Below are 12038 nucleotides of genomic sequence, written 5' to 3' on the forward strand. Positions count from 1 at the left end.
ACCCCAAACTTTCCCGAAATTATATTTTTTTAACTTTTAACAAGTGGCATATCTGTATTATCTAATTGTCATTGTAACACAATGACGGGTGGTTTAGTAAACAATCGATTCAACGTCACGTGGTATCACACAGTAACTGATAAGCGGACTGAATCATTGAACCTGTCCTTTTTGTATTTTTAAAAAGTAAACATAAAGTTAATGCGCAAAATATTGGATAAATATATCTGTACTTCCGAGAATAGCATTGAATTTTCCGTAAATCAATTTAATTTGAAGACATATAAATGATATATTTTTTATAATGTGCATAATAACATAGGTTCTCCTTTGATAGTTGGGGATAAATATGTTTAGGATCATTAACCTTTTTACCACGATTTAAATGTACAGGTAGTAAAAATCAAGTTATTCATGTTGCGATTTTGTGTGGTATATGTTTTTGTAGTTGTCTTTCTTTCTTTTTTATTTGTTTTTTTTGTAATTTGTTTTTTTTTGTTTTTGTTGTTGTTTTTTGTATAAAAGACAACAGTTTGTGTGTGTGTGTTTTTTTTTTTTTTTTTTTATTAATTCGACAATTTGTATGAATAAGAATGGGTGATGTAATAGTCCTATAACATAAGACGTTTCCGTTAGTACTACGTACACTCCAACGTCTTATCGACTTCTTCATAAGTTCCTTTAGCAAAACGCGCACACATGTATACAGGTTATAAGGCCGAATTAATGTATAAAGTGGTATAAATTGTATTGAATTGGATTTATTTACATTCGAAGGTGAGTCATTTATTTTTTTTGCTGCACATTGATGCAAAAATGTTTAAATTTACTGTCTGCATATCTTTTGACTCAAAATATTGTTTTTGTAGTTAATTACGACGGTTCATATAGCGCTTCAAAATCGCTGCGCGTTTTGCTAAAGGAACTTATGAAGAAGTCGATAAGACGTTGGAGTGTATGCAGTGTTAACGGAAACGTCTTATGTTATAGGACTAGGTGATGTAAATGATTTATTATTGTTAAAGTGATGAGAATTATCAACATCGTCATTATCATTATCATATACACCATCTTCAAAATTTAGATGATGATGATTATCATCGTCATCATCATCTATATAATAATAATCATCATCATCGTCATCACCATCTATATAATAATAATCATCATCATCGTCATCATCATCTATATAATAATAATCATCATCATCGTCATCATCATCTTTATAATAATCATCATCGTCATCATCATCTATAAAATAATAATAATCATCATCGTCATCATCATCATCTATATAATTGTAACCATCATCATCGTCAGTATCATCTATATAATAATAATCATCATCATCGTCATCCTCATCTATATAATAATAATAATCATCATCGTCATCATCATCTATATAATAATAATAATCATCATCGTCATCATCATCATCTTTATATTAATAATAATCAACATCATCATCATCACCATCTATATAATAATAATAATCATCATCGTCATCATCATCATCATCATCTATATAATAATAATCATCATCATCGTCATCATCATCTTTATAATAATCATCATCGTCATCTATATAATAATAATAATCATCATCGTCATCATCATCATCATCATCATCTATATAATAATAATCATCATCATCGTCATCATCATCTTTATAATAATCATCATCATCATCTATATAATAATAATAATCATCATCGTCATCATCATCATCTATATAATTGTTATCATCATCATCGTCATTATCATCTATATAATAATAATAATCATCATCGTCAGTATCATCTTTATAATAATCATCATCATCATCGTCATCATCATCATCATCGTCATCATCATCATCATCATCATATATATAATAATAATCATCATCATCGTCATCATCATCATCTATATAATAATAATAATCATCATCATCATCTATATAATAATAATCATCATCATCGTCAGTATCATCATTATCGTCATCTTTATTATAACTATTATTTATTGTTATTTTTATAGATGAAAATCATCATTAATCACAAGTATTATTATAAACGAAAATAGATAAGAAAAAACATAATAACATAATTAACGGTAATTCATTACGATATTTCAATGTTATTTCGTTGTCAAGTTGCCAACGTATAATTGTAGTTTAATCATAGGGAAGCTGCTTAGTATTTATTTGTATAATTGTTATTTACATAGTGCTGCTACACCAATAATCACGACCCAATAATAGAAATAAAATGATAATTACATGTACAATAGATTAGAGTTGCTTCTGATAGAATGTGTTGTTTTGAAATTTCTTATTATCATAGGAGTTAAATCCAATAATAGAAATAAATACATATACTAGATTAGAATCTCCCAAATAGAATGTGTTGTTTTTGTATTTCATATTATTAGGAGCTAAATATATGTATAAAACTTAGGTAATATATGTAATTAGTAGGAAAGTCTAAAAGATACAGAGTTCCATGACTGATAGTTTAGATGATAATTGGTCATTGAAAACAATATCATCCTCTATATCTTTTTGTCAAAAATTCCTTATTGATACATCTGAGTGAAAGGCAGTTATGATAAAAAATGATAAAACAGTTTTATCTTTTGTTTACAGATAAAGCGAATGTTTATAAATTGATGCACGCGGTTAATTTTCCAATTTTGAGCTAAGCAAACGTTAAAACATCGATGGGCGAATTGAAAATCAGGTTGAATTTAAATCCTTTTTTTTCAGATGGAGGCTAAAAATATATCTGGTTTAATAGAAAAAAGCCACGAGGCTTTGGCGGAAGGCGATGAAGAAAACGCCAAACGATTTGCTTTACAGGCTATTATTGGTATAAACAACGAGAAAGAAACATTCCTTACCGGACTACATGTTACGGTCACCGAACAGCAACTAGCCGACTGGTACGGCGAGTGTTCCTTTATTCTGAACACGGTAATCTTATTTTTTTTTTTTGTATTTTACACACTCATACACATTCATATATAATTTCAATATACATTGAAAAAAAAATTGTGTAATAAATTTCATTTTATCTTTAAAAGATATTTGTTTGATAAACATAAGCATTAAAAAAATCTCCCGTCATCATAGCTTATATCATTGAAATATTTGCGCTACATCAGGTGCATAGCATACGTTTGTCCATTATAAATGCCTACAAAGCGAAACTCGATATAGACCTGTAGTTATAATTCTCAAGTATGTATATTGTACGCGTTTTGTTTCTTATGTGCTTATGTGCTTGTTTGATAAGAACCTTAATTAGATCACTTTGGCAAGTCACACACTACAATTATATTCTAAAATAAATGATAACGTTCCACAATGATCGCTCGAATCAGTTGTGATAAATAAATGATAATATATTATCTGTAACACGATCGTCTCTTTTGCGTAAAAGCTTCGCAAACCACTTACACATTTTTACCCAACTGCATAGGCGAATGGTTACTGGGAGTAACAAAAACTGACATCTCGTATAACTTTCAAGCTGATAAAAATACTTTGTGTTATACAGAACTATTTTTTTTGTAAATTATATAGAACTATGAAATGTTCACGTCAAGTTACTCTTATTATGTCTAACTTTGCTTTTATATTCAGATCGAGGAATTCATTACAGCGGCAAAATGTTTTTACACAGGTTGGTAATTTTTTTAAGCTTTTTTTGTTAAGCTGTTTGTTACATTGACAACTTCCATTTTTACCGGGAACAAAGACCTAAGTTGCTTATCCATTCATCAGACGTCTAACTCCAGCTGGTACCAACCTTTCTCTAGTATCCAACCACACATCAACTTCATCACATGTATTTGAACGTCCGCGGCGCTATTTTAATTGATGGTGGCAATGGCAAGGGGTTCTATGTCGATTCAACTTTTCTTTGTTTAGTGCATGTCAGTAAATAATGCAAAAAAATCAGATTAAAAAAAACTGGTGAAACGGTGGACAGATCTTATCATTTTAGTAGGTACAGATGCGACATGACAATGCCACATTGAGTACTAATTATAAACACAACTTTAAGATTACGATCAAATATTTTATCATTTGACATAAGAAATGAAAGGAAATTATAATTGAAATAAATTTTTGGCAAAGCAATGAAAGAAAATTACCATAAAAAGACCAAAAAGGGAACTGTTTTCTTAGACTGGACAATTTATTTTTATGTTTACAGCTACCATATTTGACCAGCAATGGAACTTTCAAAAGCATACGGCCGTTGCGCAAGTACTTTGGGATGCCATTGTTTTTGAAAATGATATATTTTCTGTGTTTGGAAACCTTCAGGTAAATAGAATATTCACATTTCTAGATTTATGTATGTATTTCACTGATCAAGGAATGCAGATTAATAGGGATGAGAAGTTATAATGTAAATATGTAAAGATAAAAAAGGAATTAAGAAGTGTAGGGATGACAAGATAAATAATATCGATTTATTTGGATAGAAGGAAGGAAATAAAGAAATGAAATGGGAATGACAAAAAGTACTAGTCTAGATATATAGGGATAGAAAGATGGGAAAGTAAAGGAAAGTAGAGGTAACAAGGAGCAATTGTGTAGATATTTTAAGATAGAAACAAGAAAAAATGGAGAGAAGTGGAGATGACAAAAAGTTATATAATGTAGATATGTATGACTAGAGAGGTGAAAGACTGTAGTGAAGGTGATGAGAAATAATAATATAGAGGATATGAGAAAAAGTAATAATGTTGGAGACAGGGTCGTAACACAGGGTCTTGTTAAAAATAACATGTAATGCTGTAATGGCAATTGAATAAAGAAGAAAACTGGAAGTATTGAAATACATATAGCTAATTAGAGAAGTAATGATTGAGAAAAGTAGTTAGATTATTATATTAATAAGATAAATTAGAATTGGAGAATGTTTTTTAGAAATAATACTGCTATAAAATTTGATCACTTCATAACTTTGTCAATAAAGTAAGTCACGTCACAAATAAGACTATGGCATGTCTTTAATGAAAAAAATATGTGTCGAAGAATGAAACTTAAATATGTATTTCTACCTTTCTCATAGAATTTATAGTGCTAGCACGTGACTTCGAGATGAAGTTGATATAATTTTCATTTGGGTGAGTAAGGAGCAGATGTATTGTTGTTAAATAATTACACAAGTCGAAATGACAATTCATACATGTTTTATTATAAAGCATTTGCCTGTATTTTACAGACTATCAGGAGCCTTCTTGCTGAACTAGACACGTTGGCTAAACTTGCTGAAAGGCGGAAAAGATGGTCAGTGTGCGTAGCTATAGATGGTGATGTAAATAAAGTGTATACTCTGCTCAGGAACTTGGGCTATTTGCAAGGAGCTATTATCGACCATCCAGGACGTAAAAGAGGAATGTGGAGAATAGCAAGATGCTATCTTGAACTGGTATGAATTTGATTATAAATATCATAGTAAATGCATAAAATAAAAATGCATTTTGCTGAATAAAATGTTGTTCCTTGTTTCCCGCACGTTCTTATATTATAAATTACTGCGTAACACGAGTCTGCTGTTTTTATTTGCCTCTGTTTGTATCGCTACAATTGTATTCCAACGAGCCCGCAATTAGCATATATAATATTCATTACTAAAAATTATCTACCGGATACATGTAGCATATATTTTCGTCAGAAAGTATCCTGATCAAATAATATTTAACTCTCATGAAATGTTAAAAAAATATTTTCTTTCATTTCCCGATTTCTTATTTCAAATCATTTCATAAAACAAATCTTACTTTCTAAATCAGGTAAATTAAGTTAGAAAAAAGTGTAGGTAATGTGCAACCTATCTAAAAAAATGAATTGTTTCAGTTAGCTTTTTATAATAATTATACAATTTACTTTTAAATGAAACAATATATTTAACTAAAAAATAATAAATTCATCGGCATAGCAGCAAAATCATGATGCTATGAATAAGTTGTACTATAAAAAACAACACGTTTGACTAGTCATTTTACTAATTGAAGCTTTAAAAACATTGAATTACATTTTCATATTTAATTCTTGAAATTAATCTGTATTAAAAATGTTGTGAAGAATATTTCTTATATTTTGAATATTTCAAACTGCTTTAAATAGCCTTTAAAGGGACTCCACAGAGGATTTTTGACATGACGGGACTGGAAATATATTTTTTTTTTGAGATTATTGCTCCATTTGATGAAGATCTATGCTAATGACTTATGTGCAAAATTTCAGATCATTAGATCGCCTATTATAGCATTCGGCACGATATGGCCAGTTATGTGTTGACGTGCCGTAAAAATCCAAACAAACAAACAAACAAGCTCGCTCCGCTTTCCAGAAAAATTATTACAATAGTGAAAAATGACCCAAAATTTCTAAACGCTTTTCAATCAAATCGGACTGAGAATAGCACAAACATACGATTTCCAATGTATTTCTTGTATATTTCTGATTTATATTTAATTTCTATTTCTGTTTAAAGTGCTCATGTTTATCTATGTGAAAAATTAAAATGTTTGTTTTCAGCTTGATAAACCTCAGTGGAGTTCCTTTAATTTGATTTTGACGCTTTGTCGATATAATATGGTAGTAAATAAGTTCAAAAGATACGTAAAATAATTAAACTCAAAAACAGAACAAAATAATTCATGAGATTCTGGATTAAATAATTTATCTTTCAGAACTTACACCAGGAGGTTAGAAAGTTGTGCAGCACAAGTAAGTGTCTTACACGTGTAACTTTTTAAGAGACTTGCATTGTTTCTGTCGTTGTTACTAGTGTGGTTACCTCTACATGTACTTTTTATGTCTTTTTACTTTTGTTCGTAAAAATCACTGTTGTTGCCCAATGAATAACTTTACATGATTCCGTTTAATCAGTCTATATGTTGTTCACTGTTCAGATGTATATATCATTTATATTAACACTCTCTGCCTATTTTAAACGATACAGTCATAACACATCAAGCTGAAATCAAAAATATTTTGATGTAATATCACAATTTAATTTTGCAGTATTGCAGTACGTTTGTGATTATGACGATTCTGAGGCTTTGGAAATTTGGGCAAGGTCTTTGTACAACACAGGCGATTACGATCTTGCTTTGAAGAAAAACAACTTAGCCCTGAAGTACTGTTCGGTATGAATTGCACTTGTTTATCTTCTCATAGAATATTTCTGTTTATGCGAAATATGATAGCGAACTTTAATCTGTAACGTGATATTAAATCTAAGTGTTTGTGCTATTTTCCAAGAAATCAAAGGAGTTAATATATATTAAACAATTAAAAATACATATTGTCAGATATGGTTAATTCGAATTAAAATTAAAATTAATAACATATTGAAGAAACTATGTATTCAAGTATCATTTTAGAAATAATTATATAATTATATGGTTTTGAGATGTATAAGCTTATAAATTCTCCCAATTTGTCCCTTTAAATCCGAGTCAGCAATTGTCAGCTATTTACTATGTTTTCTTTGCTCTCGATGAATCTCCCCTGTTTGCTTAAAAACATCTTTTGACATAAAACTACTTACTTCAAGAAATTTGTTTTGTCTCCTCTAATTAGTTTAATCGTTTTTTTTCTTAGAATCAGGGCGACCAAGAAAGACTTATTTCTTTCGAGGCTAAAATAGTCAAGAAGTTGGAAGAATCATCAGTTTTACAAACTGAGCCAGATGAATCTTGGCTTGAGGGAACAAATGTCAATTTTCCAGTGAGTATTTTCTCCTTAAAAATAAAATGTGGAAACTACAGATTGATAATTGTCAAAACAAAATATTGATATATATATAATTTTATATCTTTGATCACGTTTTTACTTAAATATTTGTGTAAGTTCGTAATCTACATACATGTGATTTTTTTCTTTAAGAATGAGTCTGCTAGTAAACTAAATGCGTCAACTCCAAGAAGAGTGAAAAGGCGGCATAAAAGGCGTAAGTAATAAACATCATTATAAATAAGTAAAAGTACTATCCAAACTTATTGCGTACGTGATGATACATTTGTACATACTGATCAAAATCATGTATTTAAATTTTGAAATCTTTACTTTTAAATCTAAACCTTTATATCTTCAAAATAACTTAGTACGAAACCTTTGTTAATGAAATTATTATTATTATTATTATTGAATTAATAAACAAATATGCGATTGAATTCATAAATTTCAGCAAAAGCGATTGATCGATCTGGAAGCAATACGCCGATGTCAAGAGCGCAGTCACTAGAAAGAAAGAAAGCAACAAAGTTATTGACATCCTCTTCTTTAAGGAATACTGATAAGGCTACACTCAAAACAGTCACAATGGCAGCACAAAGGCTTCAAAGCGGAGACATTCTTTACGAAAGACTTCGAAATGTAAGTGGTTGCAGTGCAGCGACTTCGGCAACCGATACATCCGGTTTCGGAACAGAAACGTCTTACGAATACAGTGTATCAGATAGTGACTCCGACGATGATGAAAGTGTTAATTATGATTCACATTCAAGAAATGGAAGTCCAGATCTGAATTTGATTTCAGAGCAAGATGCTGAGATAGACAGCATGCAAGAGCAAATGTCATTTTACGAACAAAGTTGCAGATTCTACCAGCAACATGATGAAGTATCCGAAAGCCTGGGTAGAGCAGAGTGTGAAGAGACTCTTCTTAAGACAGGAATAACTCTGAATATGTCGTACCTGCATCAGTTTGAGGACACAAATCCAAATATTTTGAAACGAGAAAATTTTTATACAGAATTCCTTGACAAAGCTAAGCTTCAAGAATTGATGTTGAAAAATCCGAAGAAGTACATCAAATGTACTATACAGGTAGAAGGATGTCACGATGCATTTTGTACACCGGTTGATTCACATCATTCCATTAGCGTCATTGAAATATCTGGACGATCAAAAATTGGACAGGCTTTTAATGAAGATGAGGTTATTGTTGAAATTCTTGACAATCATGTTTCTGATGAGAAACGATACGGAAAAGTTATTGGCATATGGAATAGACAACGACACGACAACACCAAGCATCCAGTTTTTATCTGCACCTTAGACGGTATGGAAAGTCATCTTGTTCGACCTATGTGTAAAACAATTCCAAAAATTCATATTTTGAATAAAGAGATAAAGCAGAAATACAGAAATGAAAAAGACAGGAGAAACAAAGTGGAGATATACGAATATGATGAAAGGGCTGGACTATTATGCAATCCCAAAATACTGGAAGTTAATCCAGCTGATCAAGGCTCTGTTATTTTCTTAGTAGCTTTCATCAAATGGGGTGCTCGACATATCTACCCTAAAGGGGCGATCATTAAACGATTGCCAAGTGGAAGTAGCGTTGCAACTGGTCTCATGGTACTAAATCTCAAACATGAAGTACCAACTCTTTACAAAAAGAAGACAGTGGAACAAGTATCAAGCATGATGAAGAAAATCGGAGATGAACCACCGGAGCGTATGCTTCATGACAGAGTAAATCTAACTACATTGAATACATTTACAATTGATCCCCCTGGTGCCAAAGATCTAGACGATGCCCTCAGTATTGAAGTCATTGACGGTGGCTACAAGGTAGGCGTCCATATTGCAGACGTTGCAATGTTTATTGAAAAGGACACTCCGCTGGACGAAGAAGCTCGAAACAGATCTACAACGTTTTATCCAGGTATACGGAAATCTAGGAACATGATTCCAGAACCATTAAGTTCAAATATTTGCAGTCTCATCGAAGATAAAGTGAGACTGACAATATCTGTTTTCTTTTACATCGGAAGTAATGGACGACTTCTATGTATGGAAGGCAGCAATGTGGAAATTATTAAATCTTATATCAAATCGAAAAAACAACTGACTTATGGGCAAGCACAAGAATTGATATATGCCTCGCCAGAAGGAAGAAAGGACATACTTACAAATGATATTAAGACCCTTTTCGAAATTGCACACGCTATTCGTAAAAACAGGTTGGGTAATGCCATGTTTGCTTTAGATACTGATTGGGAAGAGACCGATCAGGGCTCGGAAGAAAAAACACGAGAAGCTCATTATTTGATTGAAGAGTTTATGATAATGACCAATAGGAAAGTAGCAGAAAAACTGTTGAGGACTTACAGGAATTGTGTTCCTCTGCGCTGTCAGCCACCACCTTCTAAAGAAAGTCTTGATGCATTTTTCAAAAGAAATGATCAGTTCTTAGACATTCTTGTAAGATTCCAAGACAAACAATTTGGACCGAGACGTCCGAGCGTTTATGATTGCCTGAATAATCAAACTTCTCAAAAGGTTATGCTGTCAAAATCAATTTGGGAAGAAATGGTTAAATCTCCAAAAATTGCAGCTGCAAAATTCATAAGAAAAGACGACATACACCCTTTGCAACTTGTGATTTATCAGCATTGGTTGTCAATCCAAGAACGTGCAGGGTATAGATGCTCTGGCAGTCTTGCTAGCAAAGAAGATTTCACACACTTTAGTCTAGACATGTTACCCTATACCCATTTTACATCTCCAATAAGAAGATACAATGATTTGATTATACATCGTCTTGTCCATGCTGCAGTATTTCAAAAAATAAGGTCTCCATATGAAAAAGAAGAAATAGACAACATTTGCATGCATATAAATTCCGTGGCGAAACGTGCAAAAGCATATGAAAAAGGATGTAAATCATTACAACAGGCAATGGATTACAAGACAAATCCAAAGATGATTGACTGCTATGTTGATGAAGTTACCGAAAGAGGTGTGATGCTTTGCTCTCCCTTTTTGAAGTATGTAGCAAGAAACTTCAGAGAACTAACATTCAATCATTTAGACATGGTAGCTAAACCTGAAGTTGTAGAAGACCTTAATACCCACTGGGATATGGTACGAGCAGTATGGAGAAAAAGGCTGTATGACTTTCATATTCGTCCAAACTATCCACCTGATAGAGGAAATGAATTGAAGTTAAATCCTCACAAAGGTGTTTTATTCCTCCCATTGTATCAATGGGCAAAAATGTTAAAAAGCACCATGGAAGGTCATATTGAAGATCTTTCCCGGGCTATTAGAAATGCGAATGTAGCATACCATGGAGAAGGGCTTGATGATGTTTCCACGGAATGCTTTGATCCATTGAATATTCAACCCAGCACAAGATTTTCTATGACATTTTCCCGTGGGCAACAACTGAAGATTCAGATGTCTGGTTCTCCATTCAAAGGTATGATCGCCCCAAAACCTATGCTTTACGACATGACAAACAATGTTAAACTTTGTTTGCAACATACAGAGGATCCCGTTCTACACCTTTACAGATATGCAACACGTGGGACATGTGATCAGTATAAGTCGGTTAAAGTATATTTAGAGAGATGGCTACCATTGATGTTGATGGAATCTGCTACTGGTGTTGTAAAGAATGAAGAATCTTGCAACATCAATAATGTACAAATCAAATTTTCTGGAGATAGGAAAGGCAAATTTGCTCTTGGCTTAGCGGAATGTGAGGTCAGGAATATAGAGTTATCAGGAACAGTTTCTGACGACGATGATGACGAGGAAATTGAAAACAACGGGGCAAAATCATATGATTGGCTCTGCCTTAAAACAACATTGCCAGCAAGAAACACTGTCTTTAGCAAAAACTCACATGATTTTAAGCCGTTGGAATCCGTTTGGGTTGGACATGCAGAAGTTACAAGAGTTAGAAGGAAAACAGAGAAGAGAAACACTGGAAAGATCACTGTTTCTTTTACTTTGCACGAACGTGCACCTGAACTGCCACCTGACTTGCCTGTAGATCACAAACGTTTCAGTGTTGAAATTTTAAGGAAATCAGAAGTAGATAGGTTAGTTGCTTAACAATAATTACTAGTAAAGCATTCCTCATTAAACACGTTGATTTTATCGAATACACTATATAAAGCGAATTTATGGTTCTAGAATCATTTTTAATGAAATCTGTTTAATATTGATGGTGCGTTGTCTTTTACACTTAGTTTAGCAATAACCTATCTCCAGTTATTCTTATTTA

At 32.1% G+C, this 12038-nt stretch overlaps 1 protein-coding gene across 1 annotated transcript; it reads left to right on the forward strand.

Annotated features, from left to right (window-relative positions):
• Positions 1 to 237: 237 nt before the first annotated feature.
• On the forward strand, positions 238 to 11854 carry LOC132758526 (helicase with zinc finger domain 2-like; the record flags this gene model as incomplete). The annotated part of the gene is given in 10 exon segments (XM_060750199.1): positions 238 to 393; positions 2747 to 2953; positions 3626 to 3665; positions 4203 to 4315; positions 5223 to 5429; positions 6697 to 6733; positions 7031 to 7155; positions 7613 to 7738; positions 7898 to 7961; positions 8199 to 11854. Coding segments are annotated over 9 exon segments (4575 nt in total), but the record flags the coding sequence as incomplete, so codon positions are not given.
• Between the last annotated feature and the right edge of the window lie 184 nt (positions 11855 to 12038).

Source organism: Ruditapes philippinarum, unplaced genomic scaffold (genome assembly GCF_026571515.1).
Source record: "Ruditapes philippinarum isolate M1 unplaced genomic scaffold, ASM2657151v2 ctg21846_1_1_1_1, whole genome shotgun sequence".
Taxonomy (NCBI): domain Eukaryota; kingdom Metazoa; phylum Mollusca; class Bivalvia; order Venerida; family Veneridae; genus Ruditapes; species Ruditapes philippinarum.